This window comes from Austrofundulus limnaeus, unplaced genomic scaffold, assembly GCF_001266775.1.
Source record: "Austrofundulus limnaeus strain Quisiro unplaced genomic scaffold, Austrofundulus_limnaeus-1.0 Scaffold54, whole genome shotgun sequence".
Taxonomy (NCBI): domain Eukaryota; kingdom Metazoa; phylum Chordata; class Actinopteri; order Cyprinodontiformes; family Rivulidae; genus Austrofundulus; species Austrofundulus limnaeus.
The window spans coordinates 2,072,305-2,095,051 of record NW_013952456.1 but is presented as its reverse complement, the minus strand read 5'-3'; the positions used below and the strand labels follow the sequence as shown (position 1 = coordinate 2,095,051).

Sequence of the window (22,747 nt, the reverse complement as noted above, 5' to 3'; positions counted from 1 at the left end):
AGGGACTACAAGGTTGTTTCTGTTCAAAATTTTTCTAAGTTTTTGGGTACCCAAGAAACTACATACAGCAGCTTTAAATTAAACAGGTTTTTGTTGCATTTTTGTTGAAAATTTTAAATATTTGTAAAACCGTAGATATTTCCTTTTTGAAGTTTTAAACATCCATTTTAATCCACGAGATTAGGTACTTTGACGAGGAAAAATGTTAGATTAGTATATTAAAAACATAATAATTATTGATTTCATAAGAGCTTAAAAGCTTTGTAGTGGTTTGTCTTAGACCAGGGGTGTCCAATCCTTGTCCTCGAGGGTCACTATCCTGCATGTTTTAGATGTTTCTGCTTCTGCACACCTGATCTGAATGAACGATCAACAACCTTATGCAGAACTTGAAGCCTCTCTGAGGAGCAGTGAAACATTTAAAACATGCAGGGTTCTGGCCCTCGAGCGCCCCTCTTTTAGAAGTTAAATTTTATTCTCAGTCCTGAACATTCTCTACCTTGATTCCCCCCCAGGAATYGTTTCAGACGCTTTGAGCTGATTGCTGTTTGCTGATAGAAGAGAAACTAACTACCCATTCATTTCCTCACAAACCCCCACATTTAAAATATCAATCTTTCTTCAGACTGAGYTGTAAAATGGTTTGGCGCAGGTTGTGTTCAGCTGATCTTCAAACCTAAAATTACCTCTTTCCACTTTCCTCCTTCCTTTGCATGAGTTTAAAAACTATTTCAGAGATCAGTAAAGCATCCAGCTTTCATTTCCACWGGGTTGAGTTACATGAAATCTGAGGTATTGACAAACGCAGAGACAAGCAGGATAAATTGGCATCCTGGAAGAACTTTTTTTTTGGTCTGACCATATGATCTTATTTACAGTGGAAATATTTCTGCCCACAGCTGAAAATTGTTCTGTCATGGAGGTGTGATAGGAGTTATTACCGGAAAGATCTCCTATCAGATTTTTTTCMCCACTCCTGTTTCACTGAGAAGAAAATAAAGAGCCTTGTGGCAAATGTCAAACACTGTTTGCAGATTTAATTTGTCGACAGGCCATGAAATGCACAAATCTGCTTTCACTGGGATGCAAGCGGTTTAAAAACAGAAGAGTTCATGGTTWGAAAGAAATCAAATAAACAAGCCTCTTCTGTCTCATTTTCTTAAGCATTTCAATTGGTGAGAGTGTATTAAAGGTCTATAAGGGCCGCTGAATGAGTTTGTGTGGCCATGCATGACAAATAATCATTGATTACGTTGAATGAGAGGGAAAGATGAGGACATTAGAAGAGAAGCGAGGCACTGAGGCATGACCTTTGGAAAGAAGCAATGTGATCATAGCTGTTTGATTAGCACAAACTGTAATCCTCATGGCTGACTTGTTCATTTCCTGATGGACACTTATAACAAATGGATGCACACTTAAAGCCCAGCACTGAGTTTCCTGGAAGGCCATCTACTCATGTGTGTCTGCGAGTATTCATGCCCACAAACACAATTGGAACAATCTGAAATATTTGAAAGTTGTTGGAAAATTCTTGGAAATCCATCTATGCTTTATCTTCCACTTTATGCAGACTTGGGTCGCAGGGGCAGCAGCTTGAGAAKGGAGGCCCAGACCYCTCTTTCCCCAGCCATCTCTTCCAGCTCTTCTGGGAGGACTCCTAGACATTCCTAGGTCAAACGAGAGACATAGCCTCTCTGGCTTGTCCTGGGATTTCCTCTGGGTCTTTTCYCATTCTGACATGCCCGAAACACCTCAGCTGGCTCCCMTCGATGTGGAGGAGCAGCGGCTCTTCTGAATCTCTCCAGGAAATGAACTTCTCACCCCATCTCTAAGGGACAGGGATCTCTCCAACTACCCTCCAGAGGAAACTCATTTCTACAGCTTGTATCTGCAATCTTGTATCTGTCACTAACCAAAAGCCATAGATGAGGGTAGGAACCATAGACTGCCTTACAGTTCAGCTCCCTCTTTACCACAACAGACCGCTACAGAGTCCACAACACTGCAGAAGCAGCACCAATCTGTCAGTCTCACACTCCATTCTTCCCTCACTCATCAACAGAACCTTAAGATATTTGAACTCCTYCACTTGAGCCAGAACTTCACCCCCAACCCAAAGAAAGCAATCCACCCTTTTCGGATTGTGGACCATAGCTTCAGATTTTAAGGTACTTATCCTCATCCCAGCTACTAGACTCAACTGCAAACCACTCCAGTGAGAGTTGAAGATCATGGCAGGATGACACCAACACAACCACATCATCTGCAAGCAATAGAGATGGAATCTGTAGTCCATCAAGCCAAAACAGTTTCTTTAAATTTAAATGCCAAATGCATCTTGGCCACCTCCTTTTAAGGAGTTGTAGCCTTTTTGGTCAAACCTTGAAAACGTTACAATCTTTTTTTTATTAACTTTATTTCATTAAAGAAACAAAGCATGTTTACATACAACAAAACAATATAAATCAAATAAAATGAAAGGTAGCAGAAGAAGAAAAAAATTATCTGCCCCATTTGCAAAAAATAATAATTTCAAACAATCTAGTGCAGTATTGTGAGATGCCCAGAGTATGTGTTGTGATCGACTCTCAGCTACTACTGCATCAAGTTGCAGCTCATCATTTGTATAATAAACTGATTTATAACCTGTTTCTCAGACCATCTGTTAGCACTCAGAGCATGAGCTGGAGATGACTCTYATCTACTGCCACAACAAATTTTAGCTCAGTATCTGTAAAGCTGAGAGGAATGCAGCCATTTTTGTTTGATTAGGCTGATTAGCTTTGGTGACCATGTTGCATTGGTTAGACTTCAAAGTGTATCAGTTGTARATGTACACAAACACACACAACTTCTTAAAAGCAACATATAWAGACATTTTAGACTGTTTAAAACTTATGCACGGTACTGTTCATGGTATATTTTAAAGTTAGAGGGTTTGCTCATAATTTAAACATTTAATTTAGGAAAATGTGCTTACACCACTTATCTCTTCATGGTGAGTGTGAAGCTAATGTAAGAAAATACTTAGTTAGCTAAAATGAGAAGAAAACAAGAACAAAGCAACATAGCCACCAGGAACTAGCAACTTAATGCAAAATTAGATTTAATATTTCTGAAAACAACAGAGCTGCTTGTGACGGTTATGGTCTTATTACTTTTTTTTATTAAAAGACAAGTGAGGCTTCTGGACAGGATCAGCAAAAAAAACTTTTCTTTTAGCTGGGAAGCTATAGTGTCAGGTTTTTTTTTTTTTGTCTGTGTACATGTTAGCAAAATATCTCATGGACCATTATAAACATTTTAATGAAACATTCAGGAAATATCTTGTAAACTTTGGCTGCATTAAATCTGCAGGTCTTAATGCTTAATGTAGAGTTGTTTTTTATTTATTTTATTTATTATTTTTTTGCTTGGATCTGCCTTTTTTGCGTTTTTTTCACACTATAATTTAAGCACAACCTCGGTGTTTTTATGAGTACAAATATKAGTATTTGAAGCTGGTCATTACCTGAAACTTTTATAGGGTTTGACCAAAACAACTACCGTGCACTTCTATTATAAAACTATCTTAATCAAAAACCTAAGAGGCAGCAGGTATGCTCTCATTTTAAAGAACACTGGATCTTTAATATTTAATTGGCGTTTCAGTAACTATCTTACACTCTGCCAGGAAGTAGCCTGAAGATAAGAGCTGAGAGGGAACAAATAGATAAAACTGAGCAAATTGAAGGAAAAAAAAAGATTATTTGTGTGTTTCGGGGAGAGCTTTGAGGCATTTCGATATTTCAGCCACTCAAGTTTAGACTTTCTAAAAGTTTCTCTTTTTGATGACCTCTTCATTTATAATTTAAATGTGTGAGCCAACTTAATGAGTACAATGGGAAGAAGCAATCAAACAGAATAAATAAAATAGCAATGCGGCTGAGCAAATAAAAGAAATTACAGGAAGAWGATACAAATAGCTGCTCTTTTACAAAAGCTTGGAAATAATGAAACGAGAACAACGACACCATTAATACACAAAGATTTGTGCTTTTTCTCTGCTGTAGCAGATCAATGTGATCATTAGCATGCTGCCTGTAGCGATTACACACACCGACAGCCTCACTTCCTCAGCGTTTCCTCCTGTGTTGGTCACGATACGCAACGCACACACTTTGAACTCTTCTTTCCTACCACTTATCATCTCTTCCTGTATTTCCCATCAGTCTTCGTGCCGCCCTCAGTTTAGTCTCAGACTCTCGGGGGGCCTTCCTCGGTTTGGTAGGCCTGAAACATCCACTCTGCTGCAGCTCCCAGAGCTTTCTCACAGCATGCTAAACACACACTTTCCTGCTAGAGATGATTAGGCCTTCCACTTCCAAAGACTATTCATTATGAGTTCAAGTACATACGCTAACATTAGGTTGCACTGGATGTGTTTGTGTTGGATGCTGAAAACATTTTCATGCAAATTATTGCTTGCACAGGAGCAAGTCGACACTTTTCACCAATTTGAAACAATTTTAATTCACAGGGACCTCAAATTTCAATTTTTGTTCTCATGTCTGATTTATTCAACTTATCAGCATAAATATRTAATGTTGATGAATTTGTTCTCAATAAGCAGTCGGTTCATCCCCAACGTTTGTTTTATGACTTCTCTGCCCTGAGTTGGGAGTAATTTAGGCCTGAAGCAAAATATCACATTTTTAATGAGACTGTTTAGAATTATTGGTAATTAATAGTACAGCTACATATTTATCAATACTTTAAATTATAATTTAGAATTTTATAGATTAACTTTGAGAGTCAACTAAATGCAAGATGGCCGCCACAGCCAACTGACCTAAGTTGGTTTATTTGAGAGATACTGAGATAAAATTCGGTGTTGCCAACACTGATCACTAACATACACTGAGRACTAAACAAGCGCAGCAGATCTTGTTTGAAAATTTGTCGTTAACTATTAGCAGGCAACTGTTTTAGCAAAATATCTCCATAATACCACTGCAGTATTTTAATAAAATGTTTGGTAAATAAACATTGAATGTACATTTAATGATTAAGCTTTAGAGCCAGCCCAATTTAAGTACTCCATCCCAGCTGAAAAAMCTTTAAAAAGTACTAAAATTTACAGATAGTTAAGCTATAACAACTTATGATTTTTTGTCTAAATAGCTAATGTCATATATTTGATCATTTTGTTAACATTACATTATATAAACACCTAAAATAGACTTCCAGTTGAATTCCATCTTCAAAGTGCATGTCTTTAAAATTTGACTGAGTCTTAAGTCGTTCCCAATGCCAACTCTGAGGGAGACGTTTGACAAAAATCACATGAAATTGTCACATAAAGCACAGAACATTAATTTAAGGCTTGACACACAATGATTGCAGACTAAAACTCTTGTGTATAAAGTGTATGTGATATGAATACCTTCATGGCTTTGCCTTTATTTGACAGGTTATTTAATGTTACCTAATAATTAAAGCATTTATTAGCTGCAGCCCATGTTTGAACCAACTCTTMWTATTAGTTTGACTGGTAGATTTCAGTAAACAAAGCAATTTGTGTAGCACGGTACAATAATCTGTGATGCACATGATGACAATTGTTTCAATTATTTGGAAGTTCTGATCCTGAATAATAATGCAATAAATTTTGTATTATTTACATCTTGATATTCAAACACATCCTGGACATCTGATTGAAATAAAAAAATGCCCCTTGTTAGTTCATGTTGTCAATCTGTCTGCTGTGGAATTGGGTGTCATTTTTCATAACACCTGGCAGGTGAGTAAACAACATGATTATAGTGAGAAATAAAAGGTTGGTGCTACTGCAGTACAAWCTGGAGAGCCTTATTTTTTACATTGTTTAAATTTCACAAGTTTGAAATGATAAGAAACAGACTACAAAGAATCTTTGAGCCTTAAATTCCTGTTTCAAAAACTGGACCCAGTTCAGATAAAAATACCACTGCCTTGTTTTTAACATACAAAAATATGGTTTTAATAGCCAATTTCCTTAAGTTTTGCATTTTCATTAAGAGATTCGATACAATCCTGAGTTGAAAAATTTACACCTGCACCTGAAGCAGACAGTTGTTTTTAACTGAAACTGATCTGACTGGACAACACGTCGTCTGGTGCAATCCAGGGTCGAGGCTAAGGTCAAACTCTACACTGTAACACGTCGATGTTCCATAAGGACTCAGCTCACGGTAAAGGTAAAAAGGTGAGAAGGGAGGAAAAAAAGTGAAGCTTTAAAAAAATTAACTTTAAATTCAACACGACGTCCCAGAAACAAGCTTTAACCACAGTTTTTGTTTGTTTGTGGGCTTGTTAGGAAGTGAGCTTTCATCTCATTGGCCAAACGAATTATCGACAAGAGAAAAAAATGCATGGTACTTGAATTTTAAGTTATTGTATCTAAAGGTCCTGTTACATTATAGTACCATATTTTATACAACTTGTAAAATTTTTATTCGTTGTGTGTGTTAAATTTGGGTTAATCAAGAGTTGGTCTTTGAATCATTTAACAATAATAATATGTGTTATGTTGTTCTAATATAGATGGTTCTCACTGACATCATCCTGGTAATTTTTTGCTGGTGGTGCCATGGGTTTGCATTTAGCTCRTAGCTACAAAACCAGTATGGAGGAATCACAAAAACTAGCTAAAAAGTGGGGAAACAAACGTCCAACGAGGCAGACATGCACCACCAGGACACAACGCTCTGTCATAAATAACAAAAAAACATARAAAGTCAAATCAGCAATGAGCTTTGATGTTCATAATCTGAAGGTTCAAGTCAGATTCTACATTTGCATTCGCTTTGGAAGCGATAAATCGGGAGTGGAGGGAAAGACTGGACTGCACAGTATTCAGTACACTTTTACTGTTCATTTAAAGTACTCCATGTTTTGTTTTTTAGTCTAAGGTACTGTGCTGTCACTCACTCTCTTCAAAGGCGTCTGAGCGCACACTGGARTTCTGGGATTAGGTGAAATCTTTGTTTGATTCTCATTAACAACGGCATTGTGCAAAAAAAATCAGGGTTTGCACTATAAAACTTGCTAAGGCCGGCGGTACTGTTTATAASCTGAGGGGGGAATGTTTTCAATGATGATGCCATGGTAGCTGAGTGCTACATTGCTAATGCTAGGTCCTAGCCACTTATCCTCTTGTCTCAAAGTTCAGTGGCGCAAAAAGCAAAGACAAGGTAAAGTCTATGGAGCCACCAGGGCTATAATACACTGGAGGAAACCCTGGTACAGCTRCGTAAACAATACTACCCTTTCCCAATAGCACCCACAAATTTGATCACGATCCACAAGTTGTTGCGTCCATTTATTGTGCAGCCCTGTTAAATGGTTTGGGGAAGAAAACAAGTCTCCTCTCCTTTACTAACACTTGTTTGCCTTAAGATGACTCTAAGATGATTATTCAGAGCTCACAGAGATAAATCGTCTTTCAAAAGTCTCCCAAAATAAGGCTGAGTGTTACAGCTTGTGGCCTAAAACCACCTCCAAACATTTCTGTGATCTAACAGAGCACACAGTTTGTTAAAACAGTGTCTAGAATCTCATTAAAATGTAAATATACTCTGCGAAGAAGCATACTYCCCAACAGAAACATTCTGTTCCAAAAACAGCAGGCACGTAGTCCCTGTCCACCCTGTGAACATTCACTCCCGTGCTCCTTTTTTGTTTTGTTTTTCAGTGATTAGAAGTATGATAGGAGATCTGTCAGGTCATTCTTTTATCTGCCCTCCTCCCGTGTCTCCCTGTCTCCATCCGTCATGCCTTAACCACAGGCCAGRACATAGCCAAGATCAGAACACAGACTGCCTGAGGAGTGAACAAACACWCATGTAGGAGAACCAACAGATCAGCGACAAAATCCACTCAGAATCGACAAGATGTATCTGATCTCAATTTATGCACACGCAGCATTGGGTTTTTAAGAACTGAGAGGCAGCAACAAGGACAAAAAAACGTGCAACATCACGAGTGTGAAGGTAAATAAATAAAAACGATCACTTTTCTGCTCAGTTGGTTATTAATTAAACTTCACTACAGTCCACTTGTTGGTCTGTGAGGTGGGTAAGTTATGCTCGTTGCAGAGAAACGATTTAAAATGTYTTTGTTCATGTAAATAAACTAACTGAAATAAAAAAAAGTTTGTATAAAAACAGATTAAAACASTTAGTGGGTTTGAAAACAGACTGTGTTTTATGGAACAGCAGAGGAATTTGTACGGACAGTAAATCGATGCGATTGTTAAACAGCACACCTTGTGGAAGCATGCTGTCTGCACAATGAGACTAAAACAGATGTGAGGTGCTGGGAAAATAATGCAAAGTGGAGTTAAAGATAGAAAACATGTCAGTCAGGAACAGCAGCTGAAATAGTCTGTTGGTTCTGTCTTTTTGCATCTATTTGCAACACTGTTTGGATTACTAAAAAAAAAAAGATTAGTCATTTTATTCCCATTGATCCAAAGAAAACAATCTCTGGATCTTTACCTTTCCAGCTTCAAGGTGAAAGGAAACCACAGCTGTGTTGATCTTGATCGCTAAAAGAGTTACTGTTAGTTAGTCCGACTAGCTTACAATTACTGCCAATGAGGTATCTTGACTAGARGTGCTATCTCGTGACTTTTTAGACAGAGAGAGCAGCCATTTTGTTCAGGGCGAGGACAGCTTACTGTTAGCTGGTAAAGCTGAATGTTGTAACATTATATCAGGCAAAAACAAGGTACATGTTTGCAATAAATGTTTTTAATAGACAGAAGCTAACCAATGAAAAAGTAATATTTAWATGCAGTTAAACRTGGAAATGTAGCCATGATAAATTRTTTATTTTGACAGCCCGCCCYTTCCAATATGGCGTCCAATCGTACCACAGTGGTCAATCTTCTGACGCATGCGTTGATGCCTTTAGTCAGTGGTTACTGATAGCTAACCGGACTAGATAGCTAGCTAGCTAACASAGTTGGTGTTAAACAAATTTATCATCCAATTATAAAGAAATTAAAAACAAATCAAGAAATCCTTTATCAACCATTAAAATGCAAACCGTGATCTCATGTCCCTGCTTGGACATGAGTACATGGAGCAGCAGTGTGTCTAAAGGAGCAGTTATTGTTAGCAGATGCTGTRAATGCAGGAGAATATGTCAGCCTGTTTTTGAAGCATTGGTGCAGTTACAGCACTGAGCTTTTTGTTTTGGTCCACAGCTTGTTGCCTGAGGCTTGGCAGTGCAGCACAACCGTGTGAGTCCCTCTGCTCTCCCTTTTTGTGTCCTCTCCATCTCTGCTCTTTGTAGCAGGAGACTGAGAATATGATGTTATTTTATGTTTATTCCCATATATCTCAGGAAATAAAACCTTTTTTCCCTTGCTGGGGATATGATTATCTCACAAAACATGCAGGGGTTTTATTCAGTTTTATTGTGACATTAATAAAAATTCTCCACCAGGAGCCTGGGACACTAAGGACTCTTTGCAGTAATTTTTAAAGACGAACAAATAAACAGCCTAAACACAGGCTGGGGATAAAAGTCTTCATGATGTTGGCTGTGGGCTGCCTGTCGGAAAGCAGGAGACTCCTGAAGTGTTTGGTTTAGWTTTGTCAAATATAACAACTTCCAATGAACCGCTTCTGTGATATACTGCATTTTTATTCATATTTASTAGTTCTGTGTTCAGGACCACAGAAGGAAAAATGTGTTTTCATCTGTCTGAAGCTTTATAAAAAGATCTCATGATTGAATAGATTTTAATCAAACTTCAAAGAATTGGATGCACGTATWCAACTGTTTGTTTGGAGTCAACTTAATTCAAGATGGCTGCCATAAATCAGTCTGTTTTACAGATTCTAAGCTAAAAWWWWWTGTGATTCTAGCAAAGCATCTTTCTCAACATATACAAAAAGTTTAACATTACCTGTTTGAATCAACCCTATTGGACTGTCATCCAGAATATGACAAATCTAAAAAAATGTTTTAGTCAAAAACAGGAACAAGTTAAGTTCTGAAATGGTTATTTATCTTCAGTTTTYTTCCACACATTCTCCCTTTTCTTGATAATTCATCTATAGTTTATTTGGTTCAATGATTATTTAGTTGCAAACATTGGGGAAAAAAAGAAATGTAATTAATTTGGCCAACTAAGTTTCTCTGTAAGTGTGTACAGTTTTTGTTTATGTTGCAAAGACGGTGCATATTTTTGTCAGAACTCTAGCGAAGTTTTGTGAAGCTGCTGTTTGTTTACCAGTGCGTTCTATTTCCCTGAACATCGAGCAAATATTTGTCAAATACAAAACTGCAGCCTCTAGTTGGATGTTTGTATTGAAGGTGACGAAAGTTTGAGCATGAAATGTTTAAAAAAAGTTTTTAATAAAAGCTAATCCCAACTATTTTGTCTTCCTGTCTGCAGACCAACATCCCGTTCCTCCAGAATGTCTTTTCCAACAACCAGTTCCTGCACTCCACCGTGGACACCCAGTTCATCGATGAGAACCCYGAACTCTTCAACCTCAAGCCCACTCAGAACCGAGCCCAGAAGCTGCTGCACTACCTGGGTAAGTGTGCGAGTCCTCAGATGTTCCAGTAAAACACCATCATGATCAAATAGTAACTACACTGAAGGAGCTTTACTTCACAGCACGTTTACTCTGCTTGAAATGTTAAACCTCAACACAAAAGCAGGTATGTGTAAGCAGAAAATAAAGGTTAATAACTCTGCAACCATCTGGATCAGAGGATTGTGTTTGTGCTTTCTGAGATGTGAAATGGATTACCTTTTTAGAAGCTAAAGAGGGGAATTGTTCTGGATATTTGTGGATGAGGGATTTATTTATTTATTCAAGAGGTGACGCCCTATCCTCTGATATGAACGGTGTAAATAAAATGTCTTCCAGAAACCCCTGTGTGGAAGAAATATATTAGATTTAAAATCATGAATGGGGTCGGGCWCAGAGTATTGGTTGGAACCGGGACTGAAGTTTTGATTCTCCTGGAATTGTTCAAATTCAAACAAAGTCCAACCCTAATCATGATCTTTCAAATGAATATCCAAACTGGAACTATAAYGGGCAGAAGCAATGGTTGTTTTGTTTAAAGTGATTTCTCCTTTACTGGTTTCCAGGTCATGTGATGGTAAATGGACCAACCACACCCATCCCGGTCAAGGCAAAGCCCTCATCGATAGACCCTGTTGTCCCTCCTGTCACAATGGGTATGTATAAATTTGATTCTGTTGAAGCCTTAAACACATCCATAAAGTGTGGGCCAGGTTTGGTCATGATGGAGCTGTTTTAAAGTAGACATATCATGGATTTAAATCCTTCCTTTTCACATTTAAATCCTTCAGTTGGGGTCTTTATAGAGTAGGAATACAATGCTTTTGTTTGAATTCCTCCTCATTTTAACTTTACCAGCTCCTTTTCACCACTTTTCTGCTGTGTGTCTCAAAGCAGCTGGTTTTGTTACTGTTCCTTTAAGATGCTTCAAGCCCCGCCCCCCTCCGGCTTCCAGACCGGTCCACTCCAGTTTGAGTAAAAGGGGCAATGTTTTCTAGCTTGCAGAAACATTTTATTTACAATTTGAAAGATGTCAACAACAGACGATTTGTCCATCCAGCCTTACATGTTGGAGCCAGAGTCTGACCCAGACCCAGAGTCTAATCTAGAACCACCAAATTGTAGTTGGCTAGTCCAGACCTAATTTGGCAGTTCCATCACAGATAATTTGATATAATAGCTCAGAAAAATGTAATAGAAACTAAAGAAAACTGAACGGATTGGAAAATATGACCCAAACAGAATATAAATGTATCTTTGCAGCACCAGGAGAGGTTAAATTCAAATTTTCTGCATTCTTAGAGACTCAAAGTACAACAAAATGTTGTACAGCTTAAAAAAAGGTGGATTTTGCATGATATGTCACCTTTAAGATGGCATGCCACTGGCCTCGTTTGTGGTTTGGTTCATGTGGTGTTGGTCCATAGATGAACCACCTCTGGGAAACCACATCTGGGCCACCAAAGGGCCGTCATTCTTTGCGGTATATACACCCAGTGTTAGCTTTCGTGTATTTTGTGAGCCAGAACTGAACYAGACAAATTTTGGCTGTGTAGKATCTGTAGTTTGATGTATTCCAGCATTTAATTATGAATAAATGTGGATAATTTCTCCCACATCTGTCGCCAAAAATATATAATAAACAGAAGCAAGATGGCCGCCAACATGACTAACTCATCAGTTTTACAGACACTAATCTAAACTTTGGTAAAAGCTAAGAGTCAGAACTCGTCTTCTGAACATGACATCTTCATGGATGTCATGAGATTTCTAACCAGTCTAACCAGAAATGGCTACAGCTTTGTCACTTAACACAAGATGATTTAAAACTGGGCCATAAAAGGTGGTGGCGATTATAAATTTCTTCAACTAATACTAGGCCCTTGAATTATTCTCAGTATTAAAACTGTAAACACATGTTGAGTTATGCGACCATCTCACTGAGCTTTGACATTAACATCACAACTCATCACCCCTATCCAATTCATACCATAATAAAAAGGAAGTACCACAGAAAAGGGTGAAGGGTTTCATTTTTCGAAAGGCGCCATTACTGAAAATGTAGACACTTGTGAATCTATAGGACTCTTTGGATAAAGGCGCCCACCAAATGACAAATGAGCTGTCGAGCAGTCCGATAGCCRTGGGCAGAAAAGGCCCTCCTAACCGGGCTTTGTTTGGCACTGTGGGATGAAAAGGTTTGTAGCCCGGAGTGCTCTGCTGAACTGTGATCACAGCTCATTGTTTGTGAAGGCAGAAGTTCTCCACTTCTCCCTCTCTGCTCCGCACCAGCAAAGGCCAACAACCAATCTGCTCTCTGAGCTCTTCCAGCTACTTCAAGTCTCTGGAGTGGAGCTCTGTGGAGTTCTTTTTTCTTCCTCTTTATTTTCAACYACAGCATCATATTGAATTTTTGTACAGTCATGCAGTGTTTTACTACTGTGTTCAGGATGGAAGTTGATGGAAACGTTTATAATGTAATTATTGTGTGCAGGTTTAGCACAGTTATCAGTATTAGCATGCTATTGAAATCTGCAAAAGGTACTATTGTGGAGTGGAGTCAGCAGCGTTACAGTTTCCCTGATGTATGAATTATTGCTGATTCAGCATTCACACAATGGTCTTCCTGGGGTTTTTTTTTTAATTTTGCTTATGTTTTTTACAGTTTTGTACTTTGTGCGTATGGATATTCATTTATCGAAATGTTCTGCTCATTTAGTTTTTCTAACTTTTCTAAATGTTGGACTTTATTTATGATTCCATTTTGGAAAAAATGGTGAAATATTAAGGTTTGAATTGGTCCAAGTAAACACAAACTCATAATCTTTGGTTACATTTAAGAAGTTTGGCAAGCAAGAAGTTGAAACAGACAGAGCAGATGGTTCCAAAAATGACTCGCATCAGCTTGAGTCGTTAGTAGCTGACRTTGGTTTTTCAGATTACTTAATGGATTTTGCATCTACTGCCTACATGTTGTAACAAGAGAAACCATTTCTAACAGGCCTTCTGTCAGCAGTTTACTAAAATATAAAATATAACCATATTCTAAGTTTTAAAATAAAAAAAAACCCAAAAGCATTCATACTGTTCTCAACTCGACCAGTATTGAGGAATGAAAATTTACCCAGTAATWTATTTTTTTTCATTGGAGATTTTACAAAGTTAATTTTCTTCTTAGTGTATATATTATTTAAAAAGGCAAAATAAATTATCTAAATTTAGAATTTAATGGGCATATTTATTGTATAAAAGCCACTCCTTGAAGCAAAACCAGTATATCAGATTATGTACAACCTGTCATTTTTCTGCAGTGCTCGTTTTGTTCCCTCTGCTGCTGCTTTGTTTCATTTTGTGAGCTGAATTTAGTCACCTGCCCCCTTTCTGAAAGCACCGAAACAATGAGCTGCATTAATCTGACATGTTCATCAGCACTTTCCACTGCCTGAGCACAGTTACCCAGCACGCCCCATAAACACGAATTTACAGCAAAATAATGTGAATAATATGAATCATAATCAAGCGTGACTAATAAAATCAGACAACTAAAAACACGCTCGGTGGAATGAAATTCAGTGGGATGAGATATCAGTGTTTTTTTTTCCTACACGGGCGCATTTTTATCACCTTGGTTGTGCTTTTTTTGTTTTGTTTTAAGCCATTAATACCCATCCCACTTGCTACAAGAAAATAAGCACACAAAAATGCATTAAACCCACAGACACTTTTAACTGAACCGGCTCTCCGTCAACACTTTTGTTCACTCACTTTCACCTACTGTAAGCAGCTGATGAGGTGCTTGTATGCAGCACAGAGGCATACCTAAAGCCTAGTAATGAGATTTGTAATGTGCTTATATCCTTTCTTTCATTTGACGGAAGGATTGGGAGAAGAGGGGGGATTAGGCCTGTATTATCATTCTGTCTAGAGAGGCATGGAGGCAGGAAGGGGGCCGTGAAAGGAGAAACAGGTTAGGATAGGAGGACCCAAGTCCAGGCTTTAATCYCTGCAGAGAAAATGTTCAGCTGGATTTGATGGCTGCAGTGGAGAATTTGGATCAACGTAGTGAGGAATGTGTAACCTCCTTAGATTGGAGTTAAAAACATTAATAAAAGTCAAAATATCAGCAGATAAATGACAATGAAAAACCACCTTGGAGGTGCTCTGTGTAGAAGAAAAGATAACAATAGGGKACACTTGTCCTGACAGATCTTGTTTCGTACTCAACCATTATTTTCTAATTAGGATTTGTAGTCTGTAGACTGTTATATCTGAAAGCTGATTGCTGGTGGTTCATAGATGGTGTAGAGGTACACCTTGTTCCAATTATTGTCTGGATTTATTTAATAGAGGACATCTAGAGGTTAATCACCAGATGCCTGTGAGCCAGCTCCTGGAAAAATGGCTAATAAAAATGACACACTACCCAACACCTACCAATTATGCATTGGATTTCCAATTTTAGGGTGAGTTATAGAGGGGTATATTTTTTAAACATAGCAAAACTATGCAGTTCTACGTATAAAGACACTAAATCAAGAACTTGGAACTCTCTTTTATGTCTCTGTAGTTTTGAGCTATTTTATTCCCCGTCTTCAAAAAAAACAAAACAAAAGAATGTCTTTGGCCTTGTAATTTTTATTGTTCGGGTCCAGGTGTCATTGCTGGGGGAAAAAATCTTTAAAAGAGGTTTGCTTTCTGAAACTTGAAGATACTCTGCTGCAAACACAACCGAGGAAAATCCAGAACAGCTGTTTGTTCATTTTCTTTCTCTGTCACTGCTCCAGTAAGCGGAGGAAAATGAACCGTGTTTTTGAACATTATTGCCTTTGAACATTGTATCTTAGAGCTTAAATTACACTCGCTGACCCATAAAAAAAGCTTCAGTGCAACGACGACAGTATCCAATGGATAAGAGCTGGCAGTATGGGTACACTGCTGATCCCTTGTCGGTGTTTGGAATGTCCTCAGACCTGGATTTAAGTCATAATTTGGTGTAGAACGAAGTCCTACAGCTGTTTTATCTTGTCCTGCAGCGAGCCAGTCCACCTCGGCTGTAAATGAGATCCGACAGATCAGCACAGAGTTGGAACAGACTTTTATGTMGATCCCACATGTTTGATTAGGGAATGATCAGGGGGCTGGATGGCCTCGGGAAGACCTCAACATGACGTCTGGCCACACCACAGTGCCAGGGGATATGACAGTGTGTGTCTCAAACATTGTCAAGATTGGTCCTCTTCTTTCAACTCCTCCACGCAGTGGTCATCTGTACTAACGCAAAACAGATTTATCACTGAACAGTCTGGTTACAGCACAGCTCCAAACGCAGCCATTTCTACTCTGGTGTTAATAAGAATCTACATATGGGATGAAGAACCATAGTCCAGATGTTGCTGGTCGAGACACAAATGCAGTATCTGTGTTTGGATGGCAGGTGCACAGATCTCGTACAACAATTCTTTGTGGTCTTGGTTAACGAAATCCTCAGGACTTGTGTAGATCACTTCATTAGTTGTGCTAAGTATCGTGTACAATGAGACCCCAAATCAGGTGCAAGAATCTGGTCCAGTACTCAGACCTGTATGTTTATTGGCAGACTTATAAAGTTTTATCCCGTCACAGCGCTGTGGTCCATCCCAACCGAACCCCTCTGCCTTAGAGATTCTGACAAAATGGCCCAGGATCAGGTGTTCTTACAATGTTTATGGAAAACCTGGTCACACCCCGGATATGATGTCATAGTAAACAAGTAAGTAAGTTATAAAACGAACACTAAAACTATCTAGATAAAACTCAACACCAAGCATTGCTGATGTCCCCCATCGCACATGCAGAGTAAAAATGGCCAAAGGTAGCAGAGTGTGATGTCCCCATATTATTGCGAGATCTCTTGCAATCTACAAATGCTCATTATGTGTTGGTATATACTTCGATTTACTTACAAAAATAATTCAGCTCATTAGCTGCTTTTGTTACTGAGCTACTGCCATTTTTATGTGATATAAGGTTCGGCTATGGTGGCGGCCATCTTGGATCACATGACCTTTTGAACATCACCAAGGCTTGGACATTCAGTATTGACCCAGTGTTAGCAGTTTTGTTGGAATCATCACAGGCCTTCATTATTTAAATCATCTCATAAGATGATTGGACGGACAGAGAGCTTTTTATGTCCCCCGCCTCGGCAGTTATTTTTATTTATTTACTGTTATTTAAGCAGGCAAGTCCCATTGAGATCTCAGAGCTCTTTTTCAAGGGAGGCCTGGGCCTGAAGGCAACCTATTGTACATGTTTTGYGGGGCAATGGGGGACAAATAGACTTGTTTCTCCTACTGTATTAAGTAAAGGATTACAATCCAGCACAAAGCATAAAATGAGTGTTCGTAAAATTCATTTACAAAATATCTTACAGTTCCAACATGATGGATTAGTGGTTAGCACTGATGCCTCACAACAAGAGGGTCCTGGGTTTGATTCCCTTTCTGGGTGGGTTTTCTCCAGGTTTTCCAGTTTCCTCCCACAAACCAAAAAACATGACAGGTCCTGGCTTCCCTTGCAAAACAGATCTGTGCTATCAATGGAATTTCCCTGGATAAATTAAAGTAAATAACTGTATGCCACAGATGCTGGGCTATTGGACGATACAAACACCTGACCTCTTTCAAAAAACGATTCACAACTCATTAAACTGTATAAAGGGGCGGCTGTGGCAGAGTGGTTAGGGGAGTCGTCCTCGAACCGGAAGGTTGCCAGTTCGATCCCCCGTCCAGCTGTCTCAGTTGTTGTGTCCTTGGGCAAGACACTTCATCCCAATGCCTCTGATGTGTGTCCCATCAGTGTATGAATGTGATTGGCAGTGATTAGTCTCCATAGATGATTGTACATGTTAGCTTTGTAGAGACCTAATAGAGTGCTGTGTGAATGGATAAATGAGGACACAGATTGTAGTGTGAAGAGCTTTGAGTATCCTGGATGGATAGAAAGGCACTATATAAATACAGTCCATTTACCATTTAAAAAGAGTTGGTAATGCTGTTTAATGTTTCTAAAAAATACATCTCTGGGTGTCACCACTTCCTGTCCTCTGGTGTCTGTCTGAGACATGCCAGCCTCTTGGAAATGGAGTTCTTTCCAAACCCATCGCTGGTTTGTTTGTGAACCAAATGACCTCCAGCACATCCTGCTTGTTGCTTCACTTTTTCCCCCCTTTTATTTATTTATTTATTTATTTATTGGTCAGTAGGTGCATCTGGAGTGTAGGAGCAAACAATAGTTTCCTATTCCATCTGCTTTGAACCTGCTTTAACATGCAGGCTCAGCTGATCAGCCGTTCCAGCACACCTGACTTCAATAAAACCCCAATTAACAGTTGTGCTGCAGGCGTCAGGGTATTAAATAATTCCTAAACACAAACATGCAACTGATTCATCGGGTTTGTTTAGTAGGCGAACGTCAGCTTAGATTTAGCAGGCAATGCGAGTCGTTCCTACTCTGAAATTTGAATCCAAGGACCTGTGAGTGCTGTAGTTGAGTCTCTCTGGACATTTTGTTGCTGGAGGAGAGGAGCTGCGGATCTCAGAGAGCAGACAGGTGAAGAATGTCAACAGAGGAGGAATGAAGTGACATCAGCTTGAGAGATGGAGGAGCAAAGTGTGTGCAGAGAAGCTGGTGGTGGGAGTTAGGGAGGCTTTCGATGCAAATGAGAGGATATGTTTACGTGCAAGTGGGTCACTTGTCAAGCACAACAGCCATGTGGGATTTGTATCTTTTTTTTTTTTTGCTATTTGTTTTCTTACTATAAAACATACAAATTCACTCAAACACTAATGCTTTCTTGGAAACTGTTACATGCAGAGGTCCCTTTCAGCATAAACACCGCAGTCCCACAGCATCTGACCCCTTTTTTCTTTGTTGTTCTGTGGAAATTGTTGAAGACTGTCAGTGGTTCAAACACAAAGTTAGACAATGTGTGCATGTGAGAAATGAAAGGTAGACTTTAAAGCAGTGGTTCCCAAACTTTTTATCTTCTGACCCACAAACTATCTATGGCGAAAACGTGTGACCCCAAATATTACTGGTCTGAGTACATGAACTTCGTTAATAACCCTAAAAACACAGGCTTTTTGACAATATAAACAGCTTTACACAAATATAAATACTTGTTTTTACTTTTTTGTGTTTTTGTAATAATTATAGGGAAAATATTACATCAGCAATTATTTTATTACCCTTTAAATTGATTTCTGGAGATTATCCAAGGTGCTTCATGATCCATAATTGGGTCCCAAGCCCAACTTTGGGAACCAAAGTGCAGTGGTTCCCAAACTTTTCAGCTTTTGACCCACAAAATAACAGTAGCAGAGACCTGTGCCCCCAACTATTTTTGGATGATAAACATTTGTATCAGGTCAACAAAACATGGGCATAGTAACAATATTTTTATACTACATTTATCCATTTTAAATATACTAACCTCACTCCTTTGTAACAACTAAGGCAAAAATGTAATTAATTTAGAAAATCTTTTCAGGACCCCACCTTGATGTTTCGGGACCCCACTTTGGGTCCCGACCCCAACTTTGGGAAACACTGCTTTAAAGAGTAATTATTTTTATGTGGACTAACAAGGACGTTGTTGAAAACATTCGTTTTTTTTTTTATTCAGTATTGAGTGTTTGTGTGAGCTGGTGAGTCTGAACAAAGATTAGAGCAGAAATACAACTCCATTTCCAGTGAAGTTGTGTGAAACAAATAACAGAATTCAATGATGTTCAAATCCTTTTAAATCTATATTCAGTTGAATACACTGCAAAATCAAGATATTTAATATTCAAATAAAAAAAAACTGTTTTTTTTTTTCGCAAATATTCACTCATTTTTAATTTGATGCCTGCAACATGTTCCTAAAAAAGCTGGGACGGGGGCAACAAAAGACTGGAAAAGTTGAGGAATGCTTAGAAAACATGTTTGGAGCATTCCACAGGTGAACAAGTTAACTGGAAACAGGTGTGTGTCATGTGTGTAAAGGGAACATCCTCGAAGGGCTCAGTCATTCACAAGCATGGGTGGGGCGAGGTTCACCACTTTGTGAACTACACGAGCAAATAGTCCAACAGTTTAAGAACAACCTTCTCAACATGTTCATCTGTGGAATGCTCAGGTGAATATGTTGAAAAATGTTGAACAGGGTTTTTTTTTTAGTATTCATCAATTGTCCCAAGTTGTTGCAGTCATCAAACTCAAAATGAATGAATATCAAAGAATAAACAGTTAAGTTTATCTGCTTAAGCATTAAATATCTTGTCTTTGTAGTGTATTGAACTGAATATATGTTGAAAAATACTGTATATGCAAATCATGGCATTTTTCTATCTGTTTTAAACATTCAAATTTCATTGGCATTTGGGTTGTACAGTAGCCTGGTAAAAAAACAGACCCTGTCCTTCACTTTGTTTCATACTAGGGTCTGGACTSTCTGCTATAGAGAAGCGATTCTTGCAGGAGGCGTGGCCTCTACTGAAGCATGTGTGTGTTGTCGCTGTGAAGGAGTCTAAGCTAAGAAGCTAACCGGAAATCGCGTGTGCTGTAAACAACCCCACTGAGAGGAGTAAAATACCGAGCCAAACGGTATTTTTGGCTCGGTATTTTACTCATTTATATGACTGTAAATGAGAGCTGCTGCTTTGTCAGACAAATTTATATGAATTTGGAAGCCTTATCAACACAGACTGGCTTCATTCACTTCCTCCACCGCCGTATGCTACAATAATTAGCAGACTGCGCAGAAAATCGACGTTGTTCAAAACTCCGCCTTCTGTTTGCTGATTGGCCCAGGTAAAATAAACTACAAGCAGACACTGTGTAGAAAATCGACGTTGTTCAAAACTCCGCCTTCTGTTTGCTGATTGGCCCAGGTAAAATAAACTACAAGCAGACACTGCGCAGAAAATTGACGTTCTCTCCTCTGATTGGCCCGGCTAAAAATCTGCCAGCGAAATCCTTGTCTATGGGAGAAGTCCCAGACGGAGCAGTGAAGGGAAACTAGAGTTGAGCGGAACTGCAGAGGAAGGCAAGGGCCAGGCTAGTTGTACAGAGAAAGGTAGAGAAAATTAGCCAGCTCTTTTCTCTGAATAATTAGGCCAATTTATTACCATTTTATAAATAATCAGATCAGGCCAGAACTGAATATAGTAAACTGAGCAGTGACCTGTGTTAAAACACCCCAAAACATTTATTTTTTATAAACACAGTGCCTTTTATAGCAGGGGTGMTTTTTGGTTCAACAGCATCAGAGCCCCAAGGTAATTGACCTTGCTACATTTTTTAAACAAATCTGTAGCTACTAAAATCTAAGATGATGATTAAAAGGTTCTGAGCCCTCTGCTGTTTGTACTTTTCACTGTTTTTGACACTGCTGCAACTATCTGTTCACATTTCTTTTTCAATCAGCGACAAACCTAATCAAGAATCAATCAACTGGTAAATGTGACCTCCAATCACCTGCTCATTTTTCTAACATTTTTATACAATATGCATACAGGAAAGGTGCCTCTGACCTTCATGTTTGACTCACTTCCTGTGTTAGAATCCTTGTGTTTTTCTTATAGTTTCACAGTTTTCTCTGTGTTTGGTTTTGCTTGTCCCTTTTTTGATTTCTCTTGTTTTCACGTTCTGTCCTTTTGGTTTAGTTTTCTTCCCCGTATGTTATACTTGTCTAGCTCCTCAGTGTTCCCTGTCATTTCTCATCACCTCCCTCAGTTAGTTCTGTGTTTTTCCACTCAATCAGCGCCTCTCACCTGTTGCCACTCCCCAATCAATTCAGCTGTCTTTCATCATTCATCTGCCTCATCTGTCTATTTACTCAGTCTCCCTCTATCTTCGCATCAACAAATCATTAACTGCTTACATGTGCAAAATTCTGTATTCGGATTAAATAATCCAAATGTACTGTATGTTTGGGCACAAAATTAATCTGATCATGATGAGTGTTTACATGCACCAGGCTTTTATACAGAAGAGAAGTACTGACATGCGCAGAGTTGTAAACTTTCCCTAAACACAGAAGAAAAAAAATCTACTTCTGTGATGAACATAAAGGCTGAAATAATTTCCTGTTCCTACACTTTCCACCATCAAGGTGTTAGATAATTTTGAGCTTTTTCAAAATTTCTAATAGAAATGTTGTATCGCTAACTGACCAGTGCGCTTCCCTGACACATTAGCATCTAGCCAGGTGGAAATACATAAGGAAGACAGCAGRTGCACAGTTCAGTTTTCACAACCAGAATGACATGATCAGAATAAGTGTTTATATGCACGACTTTCAGTTTATCAATCAGCATAAACCCCTCCTCTCATTCAGATTAACAATTCATTATGATCAAGCTGAATCAGATCTAATTGGCTGTTTGTTCTGATTACTTATGTCCATATGAACGTGGCTACAGTGATGTATAGCACTGTATTGTTTCCTCCTCGTTGTTCCTCCATTTATGTAAGTTTTGCAGCGACATCAACTGTTTTCTTTTTGTCATTCAAGTATTTGAAGTCGTCATCTCCATGTAGTCTTCATTCTGGTCCACCCCCTTTACAACCTGAGAAGGAAGTTTAGGTTAGAAGTTGTAAAATGACTATTACTGTGTGTAAGAAGTCGTTGGATGGTGGGAGGTTTTTAGTGTAGATAAAGCACTTTGTTTGAAATGTAAGTAGGTCAGTTGTCAAGAAAAGCAACCATGTAGGACTTGTATCATTTTTACCCTCTTTTGTTGTTCTTGGCACCACGCAGCATAGAGACAAATCCACTCCACTGTTGACTGTTTTCCAGGAAGTTGTCACACGCAGAGAGTATCATGCGTGGAGGCTCTGCGGTCCCACTACACCCCCATATCATGCTTTGTGTCCAAACACACAATTTGAGTCAAAATGCTATTAAACAGAATATAGTCTCATTTGAAACTGTGACAGAAGCACTCGCTGATTATATTCACTTATAGCTTTTTAATTTTCTTAGATAAGATTTGTTTCCTTCAGCAACAGGACTTGGATTTTATTTTGCACAGCTGTGTCGGCATCTTTGTTTGAACAAATGTCCACATTTCTGTAAAGTTTGTTTTATATAAACTGGTCTTTGAAACAAAAATGGGAGTTTGAACAAATGTACAACTGCA

At 38.6% G+C, this 22,747-nt stretch overlaps 1 protein-coding gene across 1 annotated transcript in view; it reads left to right on the top strand.

The window, feature by feature from the left end:
• Nucleotides 1-22,747, top strand: part of LOC106517946 (pyruvate carboxylase, mitochondrial) — a 382,167-nt gene that overhangs the window by 282,400 nt on the left and 77,020 nt on the right. Inside the window, exons 13-14 of the mRNA XM_014008998.1 lie at nucleotides 10,436-10,580; nucleotides 11,147-11,236. Of these exons, the coding sequence (XP_013864452.1) occupies nucleotides 10,436-10,580; nucleotides 11,147-11,236 (235 nt within the window). The remainder of the gene's footprint in view (nucleotides 1-10,435; nucleotides 10,581-11,146; nucleotides 11,237-22,747) is intronic.